The sequence below is a fragment of the Opisthocomus hoazin genome, chromosome 6, assembly GCF_030867145.1.
Source record: "Opisthocomus hoazin isolate bOpiHoa1 chromosome 6, bOpiHoa1.hap1, whole genome shotgun sequence".
In the NCBI taxonomy this organism is placed as follows: domain Eukaryota; kingdom Metazoa; phylum Chordata; class Aves; order Opisthocomiformes; family Opisthocomidae; genus Opisthocomus; species Opisthocomus hoazin.
Window position 1 is genome coordinate 29,975,777 of NC_134419.1, and position 27,984 is coordinate 30,003,760.

Genomic DNA, 27,984 nt, shown 5'->3' on the forward strand with positions numbered 1-27,984 from the left:
GAAGAACACAAAGAAACAGACGCTATGTTTCTTTTGAAAAGCCTTTGCTTTCGATTATCTTGTAAACTAACGCAGTTCAATCTCTGCACATAAAAAATAAGTTATTTTGTGCACAAGCATGGAACTTCAGAAAGGCAATATTGAATTTTTCATACAAACCCCGCATTTTAATATTAAATGGAAAAGTGCGCGTATTTTCAGCGTCACCCACAGGACTATGGCAGTTCCCCTCCGAAGTGTCTGCAATGTGGAACCTATCAGGGTAATTTTTAGCTGACCGCATACAAACAATTACATATCATTACAGAGCTGTGAATAGCTTTTGCATGGCCAGCATGCCTACGGTCTCCTGTTGCACTCGGCTCTGCCTGCCAGACTAGGGGAACTCACTGAGGTCCTGCACCACCACGGCTTCACCGGGGCCGGTGGTGAAACCCTCGCTGTCCTCCACCAGGACCAGCGCTTGAGCAGAGGGACCTCCTGCCTGCGCCATGGTCAAAATAGACATTTCCAGGTGGGTTTCAAGGCACAGCACCAGCCGCTGACTCCTTCCCACCAAGAATGAGGTCCTAGGGTTGTCACCTTCGCGGTGGAGAGCCTGTGGACACCTCTGAGCTCCTGCAGACTTGTTTCTGGCATGCAAACAGTCTTCACCCTGACTCGCTGGGTGCTGCAGGGACCTGAGTGCTGAGGCATCCTCCTTGCTCTGCTCTGCATTTTGGGGGTCTGCAGAGCTGGGGATCAGGTCCTCCTGCAACCGCAACCTGTTCAGCTCCTGACCCACAGGCAGGGCAGCAGGAGCTCCTCCATAGCAGCTAAGAGCCCTCTCCTACGGCCAATGTAAGGCAAAACTCCTTTTCAGGGTGATTTCAGCTCTGGTGCTCTGCCTCTCATCTGGTGGGAACCTGCAGAGCACATGGGCAGTTATAGCAGCTGTGTGTCCTCCCTAACCACGTCAACTTTCCTGCTTGTTGGGAGTTGACAGCAGACATGATGTTCAGGGGAGAAAAAAAAAAAGTAATCACGATCCAATGGAAATCCAGAGAGTCTCCCTGGAAAGACATGATGTTAAGTGTTAATTACTGGGAGAATAATATTTGCGGGGGCAAAATTATACGTACTCCTTCAGAAATTGGTACAAAGCCACTGAAAGTCCCCCTAGATCCCACAGACCAGTCTGAGTTCTGCTGTAACAGCTCTGCTTTTGTATTCGCTAGGGTTTTCCTTCTGGGCATCCTACAGCTCGTAAGGCACATGGTTTAGTCCTGCTCTTCTAACAAGCCTTTCCGCCGGGTCTTGGGGTCAGTGTTCCCATAATACAATAAGCACTGTATGGATCTCATAAGCTCCCAGGCACAGTATGTTATGTGTTTGGAATTCCTTGTATGCTTTTATACTTTGTTTTACATATTGTAATTTTTATATGCATTACCACATTGATCCTTGGAAAATTAATTTAAAAAAAATATAATCAAAAGCAAACACATATTTTAAAAGCCTGCCAGCAGCAAATCATGTTCTGTGAGACTGCACTTTGTAACTGACAAAGAGACCAAACCACCAGACCGTGGCGGTGATCCAGCGGGGTGGTTTTACCAGCCCTGGGGGGGACACACATGACAGGATCCAAGGGGGCTGCAGTCCCCCCAGAGTCCCTCATCAGGGTAGCCCGATGCCACAAAACCATCGGACCCATAACAGAGGAGCAGAAATGCAATCACACAGCTCCACCAGCCAAACCCCACCACCGTACCCAAAGCTACTGTATATAAAACAAGTCTGCGCATTGCAGCGCAGCACTCGGCTGCGATGATGTCCAGCTGCTGGTGCCAGTATGACCACCAGACCTTCCCTAGAGAGTTGGAGCACCTCAGCCTCCGCAGCCCCCTCCTTATTCTTGGGTAGGACCCGGGATCGTTGCGTTTGGCAGTGCTGAACCCATGTCAAATCACGTCTTTGCAAGAGACTTCCAACGCCCACATCCTCTTCCCATCAGCTCCCCTTCCCATGCCATGTGTCCTGATGTTTCATCTTAGGAACGGCATTCAGGCAGCCAAGATCAAACCTCCTAACCTCCGCCCTGCTCCATCGGTATTTTCTCATTTCCAAAGCCGCCTCTCTACGCTCTTGGTCCCCTCCCAGACCTAGTTAATTCCAGATAACGTCTTTCTCCTCTCCGGCACCCTTTCTTGTCCTTTCTGCAAAAGCTTGAAAAGCCAAGTTGTGTAACGCCGCCCCTCTCAACACCAGTGTGCATGTGGTGTACATCCAAACCAGCACAACAGCCAAGGGTATTCTTCTTAAGAGTCAACACTGCTCTTAGCTTGACCGCGTAACGAGGACTTCCCATGCAGGAGCAGACTGGTGCACCAGCAAGGCCAATATCCACATCCACCTGGATACCACCAGCTGCCTCCAAGACAGTGGCAATGAACCATCATACCAATTAGGCAAGGACAGCTTATTAATCTATTTTCCACACTCGTATCCCTCATCAGTGAGCTCCATAGGGTTACAAAAGGCACACAGTATTATTTCCACCCGCTTCCCTGTTGGATTTACCTGCTGTCCCCTTTCTCTTCACACACCAAGGTGACCCACAGACCTACAGCTGGACATCAACCACATTTCAGGGACCAGGACGCCCTTTGATGCCAAGCTGCTGGGACAAGACTTTAACAACAAAACACAGAACGAGTTAGGGAGACTCCCGCATGGCAGGGACAAAGCGTGGGGTGGATTTTGATTCCTTCCACAGGAAGGAGTCCTTGGGAGAGAGCAAAAACGATGCGGTGCTGAGTGCTTGGGCAAGGGGTTAATGGGATGTGCTGGAGCCAGGGGCACAAGGCTGGCCATACTGAGTGCAGGTGCTCCAGCCTTTCGGGATGCTACCCCTCAGTCTTTTCAAGGTCTCTCCAGCCCTCAGAGTAGCTCCTGAGACCACTTCCACACTCTTCTGATGGCTACAGATTCAGAAGGTTGAGCCTCCCTGTTAGTACTCATGTAAAAGGACGCACCTGCCAGAAGCCACGAATCGGGGATCCTGTGGTCTCCCTCCCACTGCATACCCACCTGAACTCCAGGCAACGCTACTTTTATTAATTTTTTTTTTGTATTTTAAAAAAGGTGGCAAAAAAATCCTCATGAACTTCAGCTAGAAGTTTTCTAATAGGGAAAATTAGAGATATTTTTGCAAGAAGATGATAAGTGTAAAAAAAGAAAGAAAAAAAAAAAAAAAGAAACACTGTTTTGCCAGGGCAGAAAGGGGCTGCTTCAAGGGGGGATTTTTTTTCATTCCGTATATACGTTGCAGATGAACCACTTGGCATTTTGGGCCTTTCAGCTGGCTCATTTCCAAATGCTGTAGCAGCCACAAAAGCCTCCAAACGTTACCCAGCGATCTCCCCCCCTGCAGCAGGAAAGACTGACTCAAGCTGACCGGCTTCACGAACGTCTCCGCTTGTCGGGGTCCCCACGGAGGACCACCGTGCTGCTGAGAAGTGCCATTATTAAACAGCCCCATCCTGACTGGATCTGGCAATTCACTTGGACGTGTTTTTTTGGTACGTGGGACCTGTGTGAGCAGACAGACCGGTGGGATGAGCACGCCAGCTGGCCCCACTGGTAGGCAGAAACACTGTTCTCAATGGATATTTCATCTGGTTATTGCTGAAATATCCAGGACTGCAAACGGCACGGCACGGAATGACCATGCCGGGACTAAGGCGCGCCGCAGGCCGGGAGAAGGGGAAGCGCAAACGACGGCGAGAACATCGAAACCAGCTCTCCAAAGGCTGCGCTTCCCTTTCATCAGCATCCAAGAACAAATGTGGTTCAACCAAATCGCACCGCCACTGCCATCGGGCTTTTCTTAGAAATCCAGACTTTGACCACTAATGCATTTTATGGGTCCCTCTTGATCACAACTGGAAAAATGATGGCATCCGAGGTCCAGAAATAACAGAACTTGAGCCTGGCTGTCACCATCCAGCCCACCTGCCTCTTCCAAGGGCTGAGCATCCCGACCGGGAGCGCACTCCTCGGGTGGGGGATAAAGAACCTTTACGCCCCGCATGGCTACGGGAGGCAAAAGGGATTAGAGTGCGTAGAGCCATTTCAAACCAACTCTTTCTGCTTTCCAGGTCCACAGCGAAACCTGCTCTTCTAAGGCCAGGGAACAGGGAAGAGGGACAAGGCTGCTGCTGGGCTCTGAGGGCTTTTTGCTGGACACGGGGACGTTCAGCAAAACAGGAGGGCGGATGGGATGGACCACGGGCTCCGGCGTGCTCCACGCCCCGGCTCTGTGGGATGCGAAGGGAAATCAGGCTCAGATCCACCTCCATCCTCAGCCTCTTCTGGACGGTGAATGCATTTCACATTAGCTAATAAATTGCTACGTCTTATGTTTCTTAGCCTGCTGGAATGATGAATATTTTGGAATGTATTTTGAATGGTTCCCTGCCAGAGTCGAACAATCATCTAGAGATTTTAAATCAAAAGGCTGAAAAATGGAAACCTCTGTATTTCCATGAAGTTCACTGCAGTTTGAAAAGCACAGCTCCCAGCAGAGGCAGAATAATGACCGTCAGAGCTCCTGTGAACTGGGGCAAACGAGGGATATGGTGAAAACCACACTCCTTAACACAGAGTAATAATCTTTGCCTCCAGGTGATGAATATATTATCAGATATCTGCTCATTGCTTTCCTTAATCTGGCTGAAATGTCAGCTACCCTAACCTGGAGGATCAGACAATTTAGGGGACCTGTATGGAGACGCAGGGTCTCTCAGCCGCAAAGCGCTGCTTTCGTCCTGGCGCAGGGCTAGCAGACGATCGCTGCTGTTCCAGTACAGTTTAATAGAATTTAAGCCTTTTTAAAGGCTCTAGCTAACGAATCACATTCACCGCCAGGCTAGGCACATCCTCACCTAGCAGAGGAGCATCTCAAAACCAGCAGAAGATCTGATGGCTCACCCAAGCTGGAGAAGCAGGACCACGCGCCTGTGCTGCGCCCCGTCCCCCCAGCTCCAGCCGCCCCATCCCACCCACCACTGCTCACGCAGACGACCCGGTCACCATGTGATGAAGGCTGAGCAAGCCCCGCACAACCCCAAAGGTTGGATGGCAAAGTCTCCATCGATAACGGAGAGCGTAAGCGGTCTGGTCTCATCGGAGCAGCCGTGGATGGAGCGGGTCCAAGAAATAAGCCTCCCTCTCCCCCATGGAGATGGGCTGTCTAGACACATTGGCAAAGCCGCGCTGCCGAGCTTGCAGCGCTGCATCCTTCTTGCATACAGCCTCTCAAACACACCAAATTCCTGTTCCCCAGCCTCTTAGCACGGGGATTTTTACAAACTTCCTAGTGTCAGTCATATTTAGAAATGTCAATTATATTTAAAGAGAAATTTTTAAACAGAAAGTTTTTTTTTCCCTGGGAAAACATCTTATAACTTTTTTGATCAACCCTCTGGCAAAATCATTTGCTGGTTATTTCATTATGCCCATTTTTTACTAATAAAGTAAAAATAAAATAAGTCAAGTACAAATAATTTTTAAGCCAAGAAACACTGATATTTGAATATGAATTGCAATGGGAAACCTGGGGAAAAAAAAAAAGTTCTCCAAATAGTAAAGAACTATTGCACAAAACCTATGGGAGCCAGGTGATGTTTTTCCACTAGAAAAACAATGATGTTTGAGGATATTTAGAGAAAGCACAGCTAGCCTCAGGGCCACGTTCAACACAGTATGTAAGCGTAGGTTTAAAACCACCCCTCTCCAGTCCCTCTCCCCATGAACTGCAGAATGATGGCTTCTGCTCCAGATCGAAACCCTCCCGAAACCAGTAAACGACCTTCCACCAGACTCCAGTTCACAGGGGGGCATTAGCATATATTATACAGATTCCTCCACCTCATCAGAGGTCCTTAAAACTAGAGGAACTGTGTCAGGACTGGCGTCGGCTGGAAAGCACATGCAAATTCGACCTTGCCCTGGGGGAAAGGTGGACTGGCGACACGACTTCATCAGGTCTCTGCCAGACTCGTGTCCCTGGAGCCCACGCCACGCTCCCGGCTCCTGGTGAAGCTGTGTTTGGGGGAAGAGCTCTGGGAGATGGCAACAAAACCAGCAAAAAAGCAAAGCTTGGTACAGCAGACAGAGGAGCAGGGTGGGATTTGGCAGCCAGGGAAACTCCCCAGCTCCAGCTTTCTAAATGACTGCGGGCAAGCCAGTCTGCTCCTCTGCACCTCCGTTTCCTTCCCCGCTTCGCCTCGCCCGTCTGTTGAGACATCCCACTCTTGGAGGATGTCTTGTGATGCTCTCTTTGCCCATAACGCATCTTGTAGTCCCGTACTTACAGGGTACAGACAACAAGCAAACCACTTCAAAATAAACCAGAAGCGGGATGCATTCACGTTACAACTGTGCCATGCATGCTGTTGAGTTTCACAGCACGGAGAATAAACTAACAGCCAGTAATTAAAACACAGTGTATGGTACGAAGGTACACAGCAGCTATTTCATTTCAGTTGCATACAAAAATACGAGCTGGTGTACTTGTGAGTATTGCAAACTAAGCTCCTAGCCATCATCAGTGCTGGCAGTGAAGCTCCACATCGATGCCGGCTCTGCTCTTAACCCTTTGCAGAAAATCTATCAATTCTGATTCACAAACGAAGGCTGCTGGACTTCTTTCAGGTCAGCAGGGCTAACAGCACCCTAACAGCTGATGAGCACCACTGTGTCCCTGTGCTGGGGTGTCCCCGGTCTGAGGCAGCACAGAGCTCCTGAAGCTCGGGCTCGGTCCCCTCTGGGTCAGCCACAGCCGTGGCCGTGGGATGGTGGGCGAGCACCAAGCCTGCACAGTCCCCACATTACCTCACTCTGCCGTGCAGTGGTGCTCCCAGCCTCGTTGACCTACCAAGTCACCACCCCAGGTGGCTGGATGTTTGGGTCGATTTAGGCAGAAGTGGCCATGGGATGGGCTTTCCACTCTGCTCCACCAGCAGCATCCCTTGAGGAGACTTCTGAAATCACCTTGTCCCTAGGAAAGCAAGCTCAGCTGCTCCTGGCTGCTCACAGAAACCTTGAGGGCCTTCCACTTCACTCAGGAGAGCTCTGTCAACCTCTCTGGTCACTGGAGAGAGCGTGCAGGTGACTCACTGCCAGAGGTGGCTTCCTCCCTCCTCCTCCTCCTGCAGCTCTCCATACACCTCCCTGAAAGGGGGTACCAGGGATGGTCATCATGGCTCAGGCTGAACACCCTCTCCTGCCAGCCCCAGGTCCCAGCCACATGCTGGAAGCCAGGACTTGTGAGCAGCCAGGCACGAAGCTCCTGGCCACGGGCCACTGCTAGCCTGAACCCCTGTGGGCACATCCTCCAACCAGCCCCGCATTCAAGCCCGCTCACACCAGCTCTCCAGGCGACCCCTCGGTCACAGAAATTGAATTCAAACGGAAAGATTGAGATCCCAGCACAGGAATCCAGTGTCCCAATATACCAACGACTGTACCTGCAGCCTGGATGGAGCCTGGATTTTCCGAGACACTGCGAATACCCTTCAACCCCAGGCACGAGGGACACCACAGAGTCGTGCTGGGCAGACCAAAACACCCCCCATGCAGGTCCTGGAACATGCAAATTGCTATGCAAAGGCCATCACCACGCAACGTGGTGTAACAAAGATCAGAGCACCCAAAGAGCCCCAAACCAGCTCGGAAAGAACTAAAGCAGAACGGTCTGGTCCTGAAATAGGTCCTCTTTTAAGCACAGCTCATTAAATGTTTGCTGGAAAAACAGAACAGCATTTTCCACAGAGAAGAGGACATCCAAGAAAAGCCCTTTCGGACATGAATTGGCAAGAGACTCCGAAGCATTCATCTTCAGCATAGAATGTGCTCTGTCAGGAGGGCTGTAACTAACAATACGCTGAAAAACACGCCGCAGACTTCCACTGTGTTTTATTTGGCGCTAAGGGGTTATTCCTCAGCACAAAGTATTTGCAACTGGCATCGGTTAAACGAGAAATTACAACCTTCAAAAGACCTATTTAGCATCAGCTGCAGAAAGTACGGAATTTGCCATCGGCTTCGATGACAGCAGATTATGCCCCATAAAATGCTGCGAACACGCTCGGCTGCAGCGCTCAGCGCCAGCTGCCAGTTCAGCGGCAGGGACCAGGGACTCGCCGCTTCCCACCCCTCCTCAGGAGGCTGACGCCTGGTTTCGACTGGTGACACCCCTCTCCCCGTCCTCCAGCTCACGTGCCTGCCAAGGGCAGCCGCAGGGCTCGGGACACGACAAGCCCATTTCTCCAAGGGCCGTGCAGAGCCGACGGGCAGCCGGCAGAGCCGGGCTTGCGCTGGCTCTAACTGGGCTACAGAGAACCTCTGAGCCACACAGCAGCGTCTTGCTCCATTCGGAGCAAGATGCCCCAAGCTCATTAGCCCCATGGCTCATTAGCACTAAGGAGGAACAGGAGGGAAGCATTCCGTTCCTCCAGGCTGGATGTTCAGCTGGGACAGACTGAAGTCAGCAGCATGGAGAGGTCAGGGGAGCACGGAGCCCCATGGGTGGGTTACCCGGCTCTGCGATTTGGGAGCTCCATCACCTCCCGATCCCGCACAGCTCAGCTGTGTGCCAGGACGAGAGACAGCCCAGCCCCTGTACCGCGGGATTATTCCCACCTCTCCGAGAGGAGGAGAGAGCTCTGCCAGCAAGCTCCCCACGCCCTCAAACCTCTTTCCGCTCCAGCTTGCCGAGCGCTCCAGAAAAGGAAACCTCAGAGCGGGGAAACCTTCCTGGTGTTTGCTCCGGACGAGCGCAGCGTCCGCGCAGGAGCGCGCTGCGGAGAGCGGGTACGCGTGGGGAAGGCAAAGATCGTCACCAGCCCCCGGCACCGGGCCAGCGCTATCTCGAGTCAACGTGGAAAAAGGGACAGAGATTCCTGGTCCAGACACAATCTCTGCCTCGGCTCCCAGGGTGGGCTCTGGAGAGGTCAGCCAGAGCTCTGTTCTCCCGCCGCAAGCCCGGAGCCCACTCCGCGAGCTGTAAAACGCTCCCATCCCTGCGCTCTGCAAGAGCTTTACGGTTTCCTTCCCCAGCCCGAGCCAGAGGCACGCAGCGACAGCAGACCTACAAAGACAGGGGCTTACCGGGCAAAGACCCTCTGTTTCCCTTGCCCTGGCAGGCTATTTAACCGTGCACAGGACTTGTGCAGCAATAACAAGAATGAGAGGGGGAAAAGGAGACTTTTTGCCGGCAGCTGCAGCCTGTGGCAGGCAGCCTGCCCCGCGTCAGCATGCTCTGCTCCACTTGTAAAACCCTGTAAAAGCCCGCACAATGCCTGCAGTCCTCGAGTTAACCCCGCTCCTGCAAGCCCAGGAATTGTCACTTGGCTTGAAAGTGTGTCTGAGTCTTGACTGGGCTGGGAAAGCGGGGATGGTTTTGCCTCGGCTGTGCCACCAGTGTGGTCTGTGCACAGCAGGAGCAGCCAAAGCGGGACCAACCTAAACGTCCACGGACCACAGGTTGGACCCTCCGAGAATCGTGCGAATGCCTCCATAGGAGACCGGCTCTGGACAGACTGTGCCTTCTCTTGGTGCACCCTCTGCTTTTTTTTTTAACCTCGAAGCTGGCTGAGTCTCATCCTTCTGACTTACGCACGCTGCCAGAGATGTACTTTTTTTTACCCCAAGTTTTCACATGACCCCAGACTCTGAAGCTTAAAAATAAAGAAAAAGCAAACCAAAAAATGAATTAAAAGCCACGGTCCTTCTAGAAGTTGCAGCAGTGACAACAGGTCCCGTCGTACTGGCACAGCATATTCACGTGGTAAGCAACAGCTCTCCCATAAAGGCTTCGGGCACTGTGAGTGAGCCAGGCAAAAGCTGGCACCCTGGCAGTAACGGTCTATCATTAGCCTGTTGGCCCTATTTTAAAAGCTGAAGTGTGAGAGTTAAACCCATCCGCAGAGCCCTCCGATGCCCAAGCCACTCGCAGTCAGGCGCCTAACTAGGGGCTGAAACGCCCAGCTCGAGACAACCGCATGGGAAAACCTCGGCCATTCCCCGCTCCAGGAGTCAGGCAGCGTTTTCGACAGGGCAGACCCTGGAGTCCTCTCCCAGCTTTCTGTCAGGGAAGAAAAGGGCTTTTTAGTCTCCTCTCCTTACGCAGAGACTCGCAGGGAGACCAAGCTAACGTCATCAAATGATTGTATCGGAATCTTGTTTTATTTCCCAACATCTGACGGGAAGAAGCGTACCAAACCGCACATCATCTGCTGCCGCTGGCTCGGTCCTGCCGAATCCACAGCAGATGCAGGGACCGCTCCCAGCTTCAACACTGCTGTTACTCTGCAGATAGTTGAAATGCCCCTGATGAATAGAGACGCCTTCCTGAATCAAAAGCTAGAGGAAGAAAAACCCAAGTCTCCACATAAATTAAACCGAAGTAATACTTTGACCAACTCTGTTCCCAGCATTCGAAGGATTGCAGGAGCTGGAGATTAAAAGCTCCTTTTAAGCTAGAGAACTCATCCCGTCATCTCCAATGAAGGATGGACGTGTCACTAAAACAAACATTACATTTCATTCTGGCTAACAGCACTCGGATCTTGCCTTACACGAACAGGGGAGGCAAAGGCACTCCTGATGATCATCATTCACGCACAGGTGACTTCAAGACCCCTTGCTTGCCAAGCCCGGGCTGTGACATGACGCGCAGGTTTCTCCCACAGACCTCTTCTGTTGCTCAGGCATTTGCTTTGCAGTTGCTCTGGCAGCTTTATTGGATCTATCACCCTGACACAGAGGCAATAAAATCCTAACTAAACTCCTCACCCTCGGGCACAGGCTGGTTACCTGGCAGCCTACGGCCAAAGCCAGAGTCCCACCCTCGCCGCCTGCCTTGGGAGACCTGCTGCTGCACTCACCCAGAGCCATGTCCGGAGAGACCGGTGTCCTCATCCACCCTAACCACACCTCCGCCCCGTAGCTCCACCACCAGCTCCACCAGCACCGGCTGAAACAGGCCAGGCTGCCCTAAAACAGCGCTGAATCCCTGCAGCTGCCTCGGCAGCTCGGGGGGAACCTCTCCCGCCCAGCAGTCCCTGGTACCCGAGCATCAGCCTTGCCAGCTTTCAGGTACAGCCTGCCACCAGAAACTCCCCACGCCTCCGGTTTTCACCCAGAAAGGGCTTTGCCTTCTCTCAAGTCCTTAGAGAAAATGAACCTGGGAAATGTCAAGGCTTGAAACCCAAGCACTTAGAAAAGTTACTACCGACAGTCACCGAATGGGTGTTTGCTAGAGCAGAGAGTACATTTGCACAGCAGAAAAGCTGCTCCCAAGCCATTAGGTCTCCTGCAGCGGGTCTTGCCTTAAAACTGTAAAATAAAAAAGCGGCAAAGATTGTAGGAAAACCCCACTGAAGATCTCTTCGCTTCTCCTGGCTTTCCTTCCTCCTTGCTCCCTGTGCCGGCTGAGTTCAAGGCAGGCTGCCTCTTGCTCGGAGCGCAGCTTGCCACGTTGGAGCGAAGCAAGTCGAAGACGGGCCTTGGCCCTCTGGAGAAGCCACAACAAAGAGGACATCCTCTCTGCAGGGACACACCGCGCGGAGCTGGCCCAGCCACCGGGACAGTAACGCCAACACGCAACGCGTGGTAGGAGAGAGGAGCGACGCAGAAGAAGCCGTGGGGCAGAGCTCGCACCAGCCTTCTGCGGGAGCCAGGCACCTGGAGAGGAGACCACGTCCTTGGGTGGGCTGCTCCGGGCACCCAGCCCCCGGGAGATGTCTTCCACAAGGGCAGCCCAGCTTCCCCAGCCGGTTTCAAATGGCTTTCCGGAGACATCGCTTACGATGCGACACGCTCTTCGTCTCCGATCCTCCTGGCAGTTTTTGAGTCATTGGCTGATATTGACCACAATTTGACAATTTGAACGGGAACTGTGAAGATAATTCAGCTCCTACAGTTTTCCTGAAAACCTGGTGGTTCAGTAAAGGGAAAGCAGCATTGTTCACGCTGGCAGCAAGAGACCAAGCAGCCAGGTGAGCCCACGCTCTTACACGACACCCGAGAACCCACACCAGAGCACGTTGCTGCTCTGACAAAGGGAAGGGAAAATCCCACCAGAGCTCAGCCCTGCCTGCTCCACCAACATCCCAACCTGGAGGAGCATTGTCGCCAAGGGCTGCCTCCTCCACATCACACCCCCTCGCCTTCCTCAGCAAGGCCGGAGCTGGAAGAGCCCAGGGCTCAGACGGCGCAGCCTGAGCTCCGGGTTTCGGTACGGCTGTGCTATCTTTATTTAACCCAGAGAAAGCAGAGATGGAGGCGACGGGGGCTGCGGCACCGATCGCATCCGCGTGTCTGGCTCAGGGAGGGCGAGCAGCCCGCGCTCCTGCGTGGGACCCCGGCCACGCCACGCTGCCCACCCATGTCTCCCTCCCCTTTCCCGCTGCCACAGCCCCTTCCGTGGGCTGGGACCAGTAGATGGCACCAGAATAACAGGAAAGCCCCTCCGGTTCTGCCCTCCGTGTCTCCCCAAACCCTCCGGCAGCATCACCCCCAACGCCCAACGCCTCTGGGCACCGGGCGCTGGCAGCAACCGAGAGCTTTCGGCTCTCTACATTAAAAGCCTGTTTGGAACTGGTTTCTAACACTACTTCTAAATGCTTTAGCAAACAAATTCAGTGGGAAAAAAAAGAGAAAGTAAAATAAAGTGGTTTCTTTCCACTTTGAGGCTTATAAAAATCTTTCCCCCCCTCCCAACATAGATGCTGCTTTTAAATGAAAAACAGAATCAAAGTATTTACCGACAGCATCTGCTTTCTCCATAATTGCTTTAATTTGGAGGAGGTTTCTCCCCTCCAGCTGGAACCGACAGAAATTTCCTGCCTGCTGCAGTCGAACAGAATGTCCATTTCTCAACGTAAAGCAACTCACCCAAGAAGTGCCCTTCTCTTTGGCCGTTGTGACTGTTGACATTGTTCAAGGGAAGTCCAGTACTTTTCCCTAAGCTGCTCCTGCTATTAGCTAATGACAACATCCTTGACCCCCCTGGGCTGAGCATCCCCTCAACATTCTCAAAACAAGCAACAGGACCGGCTCGTGTCAAGGTGGGCATTTCCCCCAGGAGGTAACTCCCGCTCTCTTGCACACCGGGCGTGCAAGAATTTTTCTCTTTACAGAGAGACCACGCTAAAGCAGGATTAACAGCCAGGGCACGGCCTGCAGCAAACTCCACGTCATGGCCAGTTTGGGATGACCCTACTCACATCCGTACCTTGTGGTACCTCCCGATCGCGGCAGTGGACAGCCACGTTTTCGGAAGAAGGACCTGGGCAAAGACGACGGTGGTCTCCAGGGATGCTCTCTGCAGACAGACAGGATCCCCCAAGCGCCCGGCTCGGCTGCGAAGCACGACGAGGTGTACCCAAGCACTGAGCAGTGATGCCAAACGCCCCGGAGCCTGGCGAAGGTTTAATGTGCTCATGGAGGTACCAGGATTTTTTCAGAAGCTCGAATCCTGCCCGGAGTCAAACCTGGGGCAAATTCAGAGACCTTCTGACTTTTCACAGCCAGACTGAGTTTTGAACGCAGCTCAGCCCGGCAAAGTTTTAAGAGGAGTTTGATCATTTGGAAACCTCTGCGTCTCCATCCTCCCTGGCCAACAGCATGTCCATGCACACTGAGCATCAGTACTGGGAAATGCCCAGCGTGGCCAGGGACAGAGAGGTTCCCGTCCCCGCGGGCTTGGTGGCAAAGCAGAGGACAAGCCATGAGGGTTTCGTGCTATGAATGCTCCCAGGAGTTGGCTCTTTGGCTACTCCCGATTTCAGCAGGCTCCTCCCCGGCTGGTGACGAGTGAACGCAAAATGGAGAGCAGACGCAGGCGGTGAACGATGGCTCTGATCATTGCGGCCCTGCAAAACCTTCTGCTCCCTTTCCTTGGTGCCAGCCCTGCACAGCCACCTCTGACCTTCCCAGGGAGCCCACCCTACCGATTCAGAGCTCCTCTGTCCCGCGAGGATGCTGAGCACGTTTATCCCCCTCCCCACTGCTGATTAGCTTTGCAGCTCTCCCTGTTTTCCTTATTTTACCCAAAACTGCAGGGTTGCGATTACAAGAGGCACCGTTCACACAGACTCTCAATCTGGCCCAAAACACCAGAAATCTCACGCAGCAGCCTGTTTTCTTCAGAGCTGCAGTAATCTCAGAAGAGGTCCCGAAGTACAAGAGGACCCCGGGCTATTTCTGCGTCCGATCTTCACCCTTTGTAGCTCTGCGGAGGCTTTCCTATCTCTGCTATTCCTAACAGCGGGATTTGGAAGAGGTGACTATCCTACAAAAGAGTGTGGCAGCTGGTTCACATACGGGCCCGAGTTACGATCAGAGATGAGGACATCGCTTTTCTTTTGTGTTTCTCGCTGTGTTTTGGTTCAAACCTGTAAACAGACTCGCGTCGAGTGGATCTGCGTTCTCCATCTGGTCCTGTGATCCAATTTCCTGGCAGGAATATCCCCGACATCGAACTGCGCAGGAATGCTGCAGCGCGTCCATCCATCCCACGGCTAGCGCCGAGCTGTCCAGTCCGCTGGGTTCTGTGCGAGACCCGGCCACAGCGTTTCACCCAGTCACCCCGGCTAGCGAGGCCAACAACTCACGGCGGACAAAAGCAGCTCCTCCAAAAGGGCTTCCAGACATTCACGGATGGAGAAGCCAATGCTCTCCTTCGGAGTTATTTCTAGTGGTTACACAGCACCTCATGGTTAAAAAATGCATGTTTCCTACCTCCTTTGAATGCATGTCTGGCTTTTGCTCCCAGCCACTGGCTCTTGCTCTACATTTCCCTGATGGATTAAAGAGGGGGGAGAAAAAAAGAAAGACCTCTTCCTAGAGAGTCATGGAAACGGCTATTCAAACCCATCATCACAAGTGCCCGGAATGACCTGAGAGGGACAGCGATACATCACACGAGCAAAACAAGAGAGACCAGGGAAGCACAGCAGAGAGCAAAGCCCTTCCGAGGAAGCCTGGAGAGCTGCGCCGCGTGTAGCAAGAGGGACAGGGAGAACAGGGAGCCCAGCGCCGCTGCCGGTGAGAACATCGGGAGTCAGCACCCGGCTCTGTACAGAGCGCTCCGATCCCCCGAGAACAAGGCGTCCTCTCCACTTGCTCGCTGTAACCTCCCCCAGATGCAGGCTATCGCTGGCCAGAGGAGCACACAGCATTCACCAGCCTGCCCAGACAGGTGAAGGGCAGCTTTCCGGGGCGGTTTCCTTGCTAATCACAGACTAGTTTGTCTTTCCAGTCACACCAGTGACTTACAGCCCATGATGCCCAAGACAAAACGCACGTCTAGGAAATCTGTTGCCTGGCTTCCCAGCAGTGGGTCACCCCCAGTGAGCGCGTCCCTTCCCACCCACACGCTTTCCCTCTTGCCCCACAAGCACCCCAGTTGAGCACAGTGCAGCAACCTGCTTGGAAAACGGGAGAAAACTGGAAGCAGCACCATTGTGCTGGCCAGGACAGATGAAAGACAGGGTTAGGCACGCAGGCACACTCTCACTGTAGTCACGCAGTCACTGAAACTTGGGGAAAGGATGTCCAAGGGACCCCTCTTCCTCCCTTCCCAAGGTAGGACCAGCTCTATGCCATTTACTCCTTCACACGTTTGTCTCCATCAGATCTGTGCGTAGGGTCTCCACAGCACCCTCGCACCACCTCTTCCAGGGTTTCCCCACCCTCACTAGACCCGGGAGGATTTCCCTACTGCCTCACTTACAGCTCCCTCGCTGCAACAGAAGTAGGTGGGCTTGGAGATCAGTTCACACCCTCCTCTTCTTGAGCTTAAGCACCTCTTCTTTCCTCCTAAACTGGATGCTGAAGCTTTTCTTAACTGCGTTCCTTCTCTGGACTTTTTTTTGGCTCGGTCCGCATCTTCTCTGGCATGCAGCTTGCCCAAACAGAGCCCACCTGGAGCCCTCTTCACAGCCAAGCACAAGAGGACGCTCCACAAATGACGCAGAGCTACAGGAGATGCTGGGGGTGAAAAACATCTGCCTCTCCTCATAAAGATGCAGCGTTCTGCATTGAGCAGGAGAGCTGGTTCAAGGCCAGGCGAGCAGATTTGCAAAGGGCATGGAGCCACAACGCTCCAGCACAGGCTCCTTACGCCGAGTTCATCCCCCTTTATAGACAGCAGGTTGACACCAGCGGCTCCCGTGCCACCCTCCTTCACAGGGCACCATGCAGAAACGCGCCGGGCCATGACGTGGGAGAGATCTGCTCCGTAAGCTCATCAGAGAGGCGAGAGCAGCCACTTCCCCCAGCAAGCCCAATCTCCCCCCTGGGAATCACCGGTGGAGATGAGATGGAGCTGTCCCGCTGGGCACCCGTGACCGGACCTCGCAGCACACTTCCTGTGGAGGACCGGCTCTCCCACAGCTGGAGGGCTTGGCTGGTGGCGGGGCATTCAGAGGAAGGGTTAGCACCAAAATAGGTCATTAGTGAGCAACGTGGGGTTCTTCATTCTTCTCCGGGCCCCTCGTTTTCCTAAGGGGAATGCCTCAGAAAACCCAGTGAGGGGGGGAGGAGGAATTTACAGTTCCCTTCCAAAACCCAGTCTTTGTTTGTTTGATCATTTTTTTAAATGATCGAGTAACTTGTGAATACATTTTCTGATGATTCCCACATCCTCCCAGCTGGAGAACGGTTCATGAACAGACTCCAAACTCCGTAAATGAGCTTGTTAGTCATAAGTCTTCAAACAGGCTTGATAAACAACTTTCAGCCTGCAGGATATTCATCAACCATTCTGTCTGCCCGGTCTCCCGACACTAATTTGTTATTTACAGTGAGAGATCCCTCTCCTAAATCACAGGTGATTGTTTCGTTTTACTGATTAGTTGATTTTTTTTTTTTTAAGAGAAACAATGAAAAACAAATCACAAACAAGCCATGCGTCGCAAGCACTTACTCCTGAGCAGTTCCCCTAGTTTCCACAAGATGTATCAGCAGTTGTCCAAATGAAACAAACTGTAAGTAAAGATCTTGTTGGCCAAACCTTCAAGACCAGGCTATAGCCAAGACAAAGAGCACGACCACCCCAACCAGCCACCGGGACTTTCACCGCCTGTCGCCAAACGCCCCAGGGTCCTTCCAGCTGACCCGCACGTGCCGTTCTTTGCATTCTTTGGGTTTGTGGAGAGCCCAAGCACCTCATGATGTTCAGGAGATCTCAGTCAGTACACAAAGATCTGCCACCAAAAACTGTTTCACCCCACAGCCGGGTTCACACAGCAAACACAACTCGCCCCAGGGGCATCGGGTGCACTCGGGTGCACTGGAGCAGAAGGTGGGTTCCCTGCAGGAACAAACTTGCTGGAAGTCACACCAGTTCATGGAAGGGGATCTCCTCAATGCTAATCAGTTAATTAACACGGAAGGTGGTCGATTCCAGAGACAGATGAAACAGCAATTTGCTGAGGGCGATGCAGAGGGAGGAGAATCTTCCCGAATCGCTGTTAAAGCCAAGCTCTTCTATAACACACCCCCAGCAGATTTCAAATCCCCTAATTAGGGGTCAGGATTGTACCCAGTTACACGGGTAGGAAAACTGAGGCACGGCGAGGTGAACTTGGCCAAGTTATGGCAGCAAGGATACAGAAAAAAAGACCTCAAGACTGAGGCCAGGGCACTAAGCCATTTTGGCATGATAAAAGACAGGCTGGGTCATCCTACTGGAACATCCCTACTGATGTTTGGAGGGCAAAAAAAAAAAACAATCACCCACACCACTGCTTCCATTTAGATTTTGGGTGCAAGCCTTCTCTGGGCAGGCTGCTCCCAGCATGAGCAAACGCCGCACCCTACAAATCCTGCCCTGCGCTGCCTGGGGAACACGTGGAGCCGACAAATGCCCTCCCCAGCAGGCTGCCCTGCGTGTGTGCATAAAATCCAGACCTGTGCTTCCACCTTGGCTCCCCATCCCTGATCCAGAGAGGGGCAGATTCCTGGCAGCATTCAGAGTGAAGGCAGCAGGATGCAGAGCTTGGCTCTGGACCAGTCTCGAAAGCTTTTTTTCCTCTCTCGCGCTGCAAAATCACCAATACATTTGTTCCGACAACCTCAAGCACTCAAGACTGGACAGGCTGTGCTATCAGCTCGTGTCTGGAGACAGCCTTCCCAGTGCCAAATGGGACCAAGCACACTGAGAAAGAGGCACAGGCTTGCCACCAGCTTTCTCCAGCGCTGCCAGCATGGGAGTCATCCACCCCAAGCAGGAACGTGGTGCTGGATTCGTAAACCTCCGCTCCGTGCCCTCCATCCAGGGGGAAACGCAATGCTGCACAGGACGCAGAAGGATAACGAGTATGAAGCGTTACCGGCGTTCCAAGCCATGGGGCAGGGAGAGCGCTGTAAAGCTTTATGGGAAACCAGCCCAGACTGCATGGGGACAGGAGCTGCCTGCAGACCCACCGGCAAGGGCAGCCCTCTCTGCAGCACCAGGCCCAGAGCATTAACAGTCTGTTTTCACTGTTATGGCTCAGGCACTTTTCCCTATTAAAGTCCAATCCATCCCCGCAGAGCCCCGACTCCGCTGAGCCGACGTGGAGAAGTGACGGCTCTTTGAAAGCCGCAAGCATGATTTCTTTTTTTTTTTTTTTTTTTTTAAATATGGGTCGTATTAGCGACGCTTCCAGAAAGGAGGATAATTTCCAGAAGCGCTGATCAGGTCTTCACGGCTTCGCTGGCACACGGGCTGCAGCTCAGCCCAACTCACCCGCCACAAACACAGCAAAATCAAGAGCAAACAGCAGACTACTCAAGGTCCCCATGGGTTCAAAAATCTACCCAACCTTGACTGACCCAGCATCTACAGTGTCTACAAGAGGCGGCTTGGACGCTGCCTTCTGTAGCCACCACGCTGCTCCATCACCCGCAGGCACCCCAGGGCTTTGTTCCCAGGGCCCCTGGGACTGCTGTTCTGCTTCAGAGCTGGATGCCATTTTCCATCTCCAAGCTTGCCTGCTCAGCGGCTGCTGCTGGCAATTTTTTCTTGTCCCCAGATGCATGGGGCCACAGATAACTATGGTTTTACTTTGGTCAAGGAGGCCACAGGAGAAGTTCATTCACTGGTGGGCTCAGAGCAGGAAGCCATGTCCCCAGGCTCCTTACGAATTCCAGCTCTCGGTGCAGAAGGAGTTTTGCTGCCTGAGCAGCTCATCAAGATGTGGAGAGGGTCCTCGCCAGATACTGAGCGGCTCTTTGGATGTTTGCCCTGCCCAGCAGTCTCGCTGACTGGCTGGAGTTTCTCCGGTAGGAAAATTTCTCTAGCCAGAAAATGGGGGAAAATTTGGGTGGAACATGAACTAGAGGCTGCAATAGGATGTGGTGACTTGTTAAGAGCGCAGCTGGCTCCCTTCACCCCTCTCTACCCTTCCCTTCCAGGAACACAAGGCACCAGGAGGTCCTGGGCTGCCACCCCAAGGCAAATGTTCACTTCATATGGGCACGACAAATCCAGACTGTCTGAGACAGTGCTTTAAACACAGGCATAACCTTTTCTCAGCCTCTGGAGGTGAGAGAGGAGCCCAGAAAGCTACGTAAGCTGAAAGAGATGCTCACTGGCTTGCTCATCAGACCTCTCTTCTCAGCTTTGGCCTTTGCAGACTCATCTCGGGGGGAGGGATGCTAGCATCCTTCTGCACACCCCACCGGACTGCCACAAAGCCCGCCGGGATTTCACACCCCTCTGAGCCGCCTTCTCTCCCACCAGAGCAGACGGCGGGTTCAGAAGATACTTCCTATGTGCAGCGACCATACAAGGTTTTATTCTTGGGGGGGACCAGGTTTAAAACCTACGCTCTGTCCTCCACCTCCCGCGCACAAGTTGAAACCTTTCCGTGCCCTGCACGTAAAGCCGCGAGGACGGTTCTAACAGAACGTCAGAGCAGAGCCTTGGACAACAGCTCCTCCAGCCAGGCTGTGATGATCTGCGCTGCACATCTCCACAACCCGCCCTGAAACCCAAGCCTCCCCGTTCGGAGAGGCGAGGAGGGTGGGGAACCAGCAGCGCAGTGATTCATCCTCCCCAGGAACAGAGGCCCAAGTCTGGAATATTGTGACACTTGGTAAATACTCGTGATGTACTTCATTATGCAACGGAGCCCCAGCAGGAGCACAGCTCCCTCAGGGCTACTTAATACGGGTTTCAAAAACGATTAAATATATCATAAACAACTTCCAACCAGGAATAAACACCTATAATCCCATCAAGCCATTCTGGTGATGTCAAAAACCATGGGAGAAAACTCCGTCACCGGGAGAAAAAAAACCCAACAATATATCCTTGAAGGAATTACGACCCCATAATTCTGCATCTGCCCTGTCAAACACCCAACCCTCCCAACCCCTCCTGCTCATAGTCCATCCATGCTCTTGTTCCAGGCTCCCTAACGTCGCGTCTTTTGATGCGCGTTGCATCCCTGTCGAAAGGCAAAAGGATCGTGCCCCCGAACGCAGACAGCAAAACCGTGTCATGCCCACGCAGAAATATTCCACCAGCCCTCCCAAAAAAACTGCTTTTTGCGTGACTCAAGGCTGCTGGTGAAGTCTTTAAACGCTAATACTAATCAACTGGCATACACATAAGCGGTCCATTGAACTGCACGCAATGACTCGTGTTGAGTAAGGACTGCACAAATTAACCCTGAGATAATATTTTCCCTTGCAATCACTGCTTTATACTTCACCAAAAAGATGGAAAATAGGCTGGCTAGTAGTGGAAACTCGGTGCAGATGACAGAAAGCTGATGTTCATTAAAAGTGTTCTAGCAGTTTAGACCAAACCTTTAAGTTTTACGAGAGATTTCAAAATCTAATTTTCATGGAAATGTTTTCATTACATTGGGGGGGGGGATGGGAGTGAAAACCTTCAGCAAATCTTTTTCAAATTAAAAAGCTGGAAGCTTTGTGCAGATGGATTGAAAACACAAATACCATCAGCAAATTATGAGACCATGAGAACCAGGAAACAAAACTGATTATGATCAGAAAAAAGTGAAATTCACAAACAAATAAAAGTGGAGTTTCGCCCGTCAGGAGGAGCGCAGCATGGCCAGCACTCACAAACTGGGTCAGCTGCCTCCTTCAAATTCAGATGGCTCTTTTCCCTTTGTACATGACAGAACATTGTCCATTTTCATTTGATTTTTGGTGAATTAATTTTATCTTTTTTTTTTTTTTTAAGATTCCAAGTTTGCGACACAGTCACATTTCCATCTTTTGTCTGCATCCAGAAGCTCTAGAAAATTTACGTGAAAAACACAAAATGTTTTTCCACTCCAAACTGTAGGATGCAGTGATGTAAGAAAAATATCCAACACCACGAGGTACTTGCCGGAATGACCGCGCGCCAGCCACCCCGAGAGTGAAATTAAATAGATATGCCCAAGGAACATAAATGGAAAGGAGCTAATCCAACTTCTGACGGCTCTGGGTTAGTTATCCGGTGTTCAACCTTTAGCAAACACCAGTTCACTCTTCCTGCAAGAAGCCTCTAGGATATGCAGAGTGCAACTGGCACGCATAAAGACGACTCCCCCAAGAAAAAGCAAGCTGTTGTGTTTTTCACGCAGACAGCATAAACAACCAGCGCCTTAAAAATCATATTGACCTGATCCTCAGCTTTTCCACATCAGCTGCTGGAAGGGAAGGACTGGTTCTGGGAAGCCTCTCTTGGCAGCCCCTTGCGAGGACGCTGGCCGCTGCCGGCGGGGTTAAAGGCACCGGTCTCCCCGGCTCACGATCCGTAACCTGGGGACGTGGGCAGCCAGCTGCAACCCGCAGCATCTCCCTTTGCCCATCAGCTATGCAGGACAGGGGAGGAAGAAATTATCTCCTACATTTAATCCATTTCCCCTGCATTTTTCCCCCCTCCTCTTTCTGTTCTTTGGACATCCCCGGTCTACAGTCTCAGCATCTTCTCGGAATCAGGGTCGTGCTTTACTAACAAAAGAGCCACTTGGTACTTCAAGGTAAAGCAAAGGTTTGCAAAGCAAACCCTGCAGTCGTCCCTGGCACCTCCTCTCACGGTCACCCTCCACAAGACTCAGCTGAATCGCTTTTCACATCTCAAAGCGGTGGCAGAGCTTTTCCACCCTTTTTAAGTAGGCATATGTTTTCTTTGTCAAGGGTGGGGACGGCAGACAACCTCAGGATCAGCAAAAAAACACTGAACCGCTTCAATATTTACACGCACCCTTTTACTCCTGCAGCAACCTCACTTGTTCTGATTAAAAAGAGGCAATTAAAGCAGAAAGAACAGCCATGCGGGAGCAAACCCAAGGTCCTTCAGCTCAGGATCCTGTCTCAGACTGCCAGTAACGACAGAGTCAGAGGGTGTAAGCTTAGGCAGCAACGGAGCAATCTCTGCCCCAGCTCATCCTCCCAGTCCTGGAGCTGGACGCTGCCTCCACACCCCGCCACAGCAAAGAGCCATCCTCAGCCCTCCCTGAACTCATCTCGTCCTGTCTTGAAACCGTTTCTGCTCCTGACCTCTGCAAAACCCTGCGGCAACAAGATCCACCACCAAGCAAGGTGCCAGCTGGGAAAGCCCAAGCCCTTCCTTGTGCTCCTAAGCTGCGAAGAGGGGGCTGAAGCCAGCAGAGATGCTCTGCTTGACCCGTCCTGAGCAAAGCAACTCACCTCCTCCCGGCCGACCTGGCACAGCTTCTGCTTCCTCGGGACGGAGCAGCAGTACCGAGGGACCACGACGCCCGCCGAGGCGGGAGAAGTCGTGGGGAGCTGCAGGCAGCCTGCGCCCCAGCTTGAATCGCGAACCAGTCCCGACAGCCCGACGTGATCTGCCAGCCTGGGAGAGAAACACGGCCCCCAAACCGCCACCGCTTTTATACTGAAGGGAAATTAAAGCACAGTGATAACCCAGTACGCAGAACTCGTGCACGCGCCGGACCGAAGCAGGGTTTATTCGCTCCTCACTAAAGAAAGCCGAGAGCAACAGTTTTTCTTTCGCTGCTCATGCTTTCTCCACATGGTTTTACGAGCCATCAACGGAGAGACTCAAACAAACCAAGCGAAAAACAAAAAGCAGAGGTTGAAAATGCCATCCTAAAAAAAAAACCAAACACAAAAAACCCCAAACCAAAACAAAAAAAGCTAATAGCTTAATAGTTTACCAGCTCTGGGTTTGAGGAATTAATCCCGCTCCGAGCCACCAGCCCTGAGAAGCCATCGGCCACCGACAGGTTTCTGCCACCCCCAAAGGGCACGGGAGCAACCGGAGCCGATCGCTGAGCCGGGACCCGCGTTTCCATCCCGTTTTTAGCCAGAGTTAGCAGAAGCCCTGCTCCCAAAGCGAGAGTTGGCTGTATCCTAACAGGTGGCTTTGCCACGACAAGGAGCTCGGCTCACGCAGCCTTCCCGGCGGAGCGGCAGAGGTGGGGAGCTTTGCTGTGAATTCTGTCAGCTCTCAGCCTCTGGTTTTCAGAGCCACGAGTCGAACTAAAGTCAGGGAGAGTGACAGCTTCGCAGCACTGCTGAAAAATCAGCTCTTTAATACGCTGACAGCTCTCCCTGTAAATATCACGATCACAGCTACTCCCAGGGACGCTGCTTTTTTCTTTTTACTAAGAGAAACGTTTTCTCCTGAACCTCTTTCAATTGAACTAGTAGTGAAATCGTTCCTTCAATCTGCAAACGTCCAAACTAAACCTTCTGTCATTTCTGTGTCAAACTTTTCCCCTTCATTTTGGATTACAAAAACGGCACCGATAATTTGGCTTTTCACTTCAGTTTGGGACAGAAATCGGTGACACACTAGCTGACTTTCCTCCAGGCTGGAAGAACCTTTTTAGTGTTCCTGAGACACCCCACATTGTCTCCGAATGGTTTTTACCTCCTCTCCCTCAGTAACACGGAGAATGACCGAGCCCCGCGTTAGCTTTTCCACTGAACCAGCTCTCCTTTTTCACCGAGGAAAGCCCACCCCTCTGCAGCGCTGCCCAGCTCCGGCACAGTCCTTTTCCCACCCGGATTGCAAAATGCTTCGCAAAACACACGCAATAGGTGGGGAAACTGAGGCACGGAGCCCGATGGGATCTGCTAAATGCAGCAGCGAAAGAGCCAGAAAGCCCAGTTGACAGCTCTGCCCAATACACCACGGAGGATTTATCCCCGTTGGTTTTTTTTTCTTACTTTAGAATACTTTTAAAACTTTCTTAATTCACTGCGCCAGCATTAAAACTTTTACAGCATTCAGAGAACTTCTGATTTATTTGAAGCTGTATCTTGGTCCCAGCTCGGCAATGCCAGCTGGGAAACACACCCTTCGGACTGGGATTACTGGTCCGCTTCGTGCTCCAAGAGCAGGGTGGGTATCGGGGGAACACAGCCTCTCTTCTCCAGGCTGATGGAGCCAGCGCCGGAGAACCCAGCAGCTGGCAAGGGGCGGCATCAGGAGTAAATAAGGTCCATATAAAATATAATAAACGAAACTAGGGGGGGGGGAACTGAAGGGGAAAAGGAAAAAATAAGAGTTGTCTGCGTAACTTTTTAGTTAGCATCTCGGGGGCTCCCTGGCCGCAACCTTGTGGCACAGGGAGCTGAATCGGGGGAGCAGCCATATACACTAAAATATATATAAATATACATCTTTAGAGCCAGAAGTTGTGGGTTTTTTTCCGGGTCCTGAGAAGAGAAGTTTTTTCCAGCGTTCTCCCAGCCGGCTCCCCGGGAGGGACGGGGAGAGCTCCGGCAGCCCCGCACCCCCCGTCCCGACCTGCACCCCCCGACAAAGCCGCAGCGGGACCCCCGGGGCCGGGGGTGCAAGGAACGGCTGCTTTTTTGGCAGGTTCCCCCTTTCCTCCGGGATACCGAGAAAGCCACATCGGATCCGCGGGAAAAAGAAGGTCGGAGGCGGCCCCCGGCGAGGGGAATAAAAAAAACCAAAAACAACCACAAAACAAAAAACAAAACCACGAAAAGCGAACGAAAATTGCAATTTTCGTTCGCTTTTCGTGGTTTTGTTTTTTTGCCTTTCCCCGACGGTGTCCCCCGTCCCCCCCCCGGCCGAGACCCCTGCCCACCCCACGGGAGACGCGGCCGCTATCAGCCCGCAACGAAAATCGCAGATAGTCCCTGGGAGATATATATAGATATATATATAAACATACATATTTAACGGCTGTTTGTGTTCCCGAAGCCACGACCCGTTAAGGACGGGAGGTTCGGAGGCCGGTCCGCGCCCTGCCCGGATCGGGCCCCGCAGCGGGAGAACCGGGTCTCGGTGTGGAGCGGACCGGCGGCTCCGTTCGGCAGCCGCGCACGGACCCCCCACCCCGTCGGGATGCTGTTTGCGAGCCGCAATGCTCCGGGCAGGTCGGCGGGCAAGCGGTCGGTTCCCGGTGTCCCGTAGGCTCCGGCGCCGATCGCAGCTCCGACGGGGCGGATGGAGCGATGGAGAAGGGGATGGAGGGAGGGATGGAGAACGGAATGGAGGGGGGGATGGATGGAGGGATGGAAGGGGGAATGGATGGAGGCTCAGCCGCCTGCCGCGCCTCGCCCCGTCCAGCCAAGCGATGGAAGGGGGGGCTCAGCCCTCCGGCCCCATCCTGCCCGCCCCGGCTCCCAGTGCAGCCCCCCGCTCCCCACATACCGGGAGGCGGCTAGAGGTGGGGGGGAAAGGGGGCAAAAAGCGTTTTTGCACGGCAGCGGGTGCCGGCGGGTGGCTCCTCCGGCCGCTTCCCCACCAGACTCCCCCCCTCCGCAAAACCCAGCGGCCCCTCGCCCCGGGAAGGGATGGAAATGTGTGTGTGTGGAGGGGGCTGTCCCCGCACTTACTGTCCTGCTGCGGGGTGTCGCTGCCGCTGGTCAGCCCGGGGGACTCCAACAAGCTCCGTCCGGGCTCTCCTCCGCCCTCGTCCGCCTGGGCGGCCACCATGTCACCCGCCTCTTCCAGGTCCAGCAGGTGACTCACGGAGAAGTTCTTCTTGGCTTGTAAATTGTCCAGGCCGGCGGGGCCGTCGAGGCGGGCGGGCAGCAGGGCCTGCCTCTCCATGGCGTGGGCATAGCTGGACGCCATGGCGTCGAGAGGGGCTTTTCTGCCCTCGCCCCCCCCGGGCGCCCACCGCCCCCACCCCCCCCCCCCCAGCCGCCGGTCCTTCGAGGGGGGGATGCGCAAGGACCAAAGGAGGGGGGACCGGGCCGGGACCCGACGGCGGCGGGAGGGGAAGGCCGAAAGGGAGCGGGCAGGGCCGGGTTTAAAACATACCGGAGGGGAGAGTGTTGGCGCGGCCGGCCCGGGGAGCTGCTGCCGCCGGCCGGGAGGCGCTGGGCGGCTGTGGGGCCGCCGGGGCGGGGGAGCCCCGTCCCCCCGCCCTCCCCTCCCTCCCTCCGCCCCGCCGCTGCCCTCCCCTCCCCTCCGGCACTTCAAACGGCGGGGGCGGCTCCGGGCACCGGGGGGGCGGGCGGCCCGCGGGGCCCCGCCGGGACGTGGCACCGGCGCGGCTCCCCCCACCCCCCCCCGGGATGGCTGGGGGAGCCCCCGGTTGGGAGAGTCGTCGTCCCCCGCCCTTGTCACCTGGAGGGGTGGGGGGGTGAGCCCGTGGAGGGCTACTGGGGGGGGGAAGCGAGGATGAGAAATACAAATGAAAAGGGGGCAGAGAGAAAGTGCGAGTAGGGGAGAGGAAAGGAAGAGGAAAAAAATAGCGAAAGGGGAAGAAAAAGCCTAACAGAACTAAGAAAGAGAAGACAGACCAAAAGGAGAGCAAAAGAGCAGAAGAGAAAGGAGAGAAGAAACACTAACCAAAAAAACAGACCAAAAAGAGAAACAGCAAAAAGAGAGGAGGAGGAGGAGGACGCGCTCGCAGCCCCTCAGGCCAGCGAGCAAAGAGGTCCCACCCAGTCTGGCCTGGTCCTAATGGCCCAGGACAGGCAGAGGTGCAGGGGGGTACCCCCGGACCCTCGCTGCCCGCAGAAGGGCCCCGAGGGGCAGCGAAAGGCTGCTGCGTCCCGGTGCCTGGAGCCTGGGCTCCGAGCTGCCACAGCCAGCCCAGAATTTCCATCCCCCCTGATCTGGGGAAAAGAACATTTGATGCCATCAAAGGGCTCCAGATTGAAAACAGATGTGCTTCCCCGAGCCTCTCCATGCATTTAATTAAGGCACAGGCATGGAGGAGACATTTTCATCATTAGTTTGCTTTCAGGCCCCCCCCCCCCGCCCCGGTTTACCCTTTGCAGTCTCCAAGACCCAAGTGAGCACGGCAGGGCTCTGCTGTCCATGGCTTTGGGGCGAGCAAAGCTGGCAGGCGCAGGCTGGAGAGACCAGGAAAAGCACGGGGCAAGGTTGCCCGTGTGCACGGCGACGCATGGGTGTGCATACACCCGAAACGCTGCGCGTGCATCCCTGCGCCTCGCCGCATACCGGCACGGCCCTTTCACCGCAGGTGAGGGAGCATCTGTGCGTGATGTCCTGCAGCCCACGCGTTGGGTGAGGAAGGAGCTGTGTCTTCACACAGGCGCGCAGGGCCGCATCTGGCTGGCTCTTGTGCACTGGCATCTCGTACCCTGGCTCTCAGGGTCTCCAGGTTTAGGCACAGCAGGGTGTACACGCTTCCATGCTCTGAAGAACAGTTATCTTTGCACACCCATGTGGGCTGCCCTGTGCGTGAAACACCCTTTTCTCTGCCTTTCCCAGAGATCTGGTTGCCTTTTTTCCTGGTGAGCTGGGTTTTACCCTCTTTCTCCCTGTTTTCCTTCAAATGGATATCGCAACTGACCTGTTTTTTCTGAGTGGGTGCTGTGGCATCCCAGCCATAAACATCCCTTTCCACAAGGGCTCTGCTCCTAGCCCCCCGCAACCTCTGCCATGGGGGTGAAAACAGAAGCCACAGAAACCGGAACAAAAGCTCTTTGTGCCACCTTCACTGACATCCCTGGTAAAAAGTATTTCCCCTTAGA

General features: G+C 53.6%; 1 protein-coding gene across 1 annotated transcript in view; it reads right to left on the reverse strand.

Annotated features, from left to right (window-relative positions):
* PRRX1 (paired related homeobox 1) overlaps positions 1-26,364 on the reverse strand; it is a 39,701-nt gene extending 13,337 nt beyond the window's left edge. The window contains exon 1 of the mRNA XM_075422468.1: positions 25,867-26,364. Coding sequence (XP_075278583.1) covers positions 25,867-26,107 — 241 coding nt within the window. The 5' untranslated portion in view covers positions 26,108-26,364. The remainder of the gene's footprint in view (positions 1-25,866) is intronic.
* Positions 26,365-27,984: the final 1,620 nt, after the last annotated feature.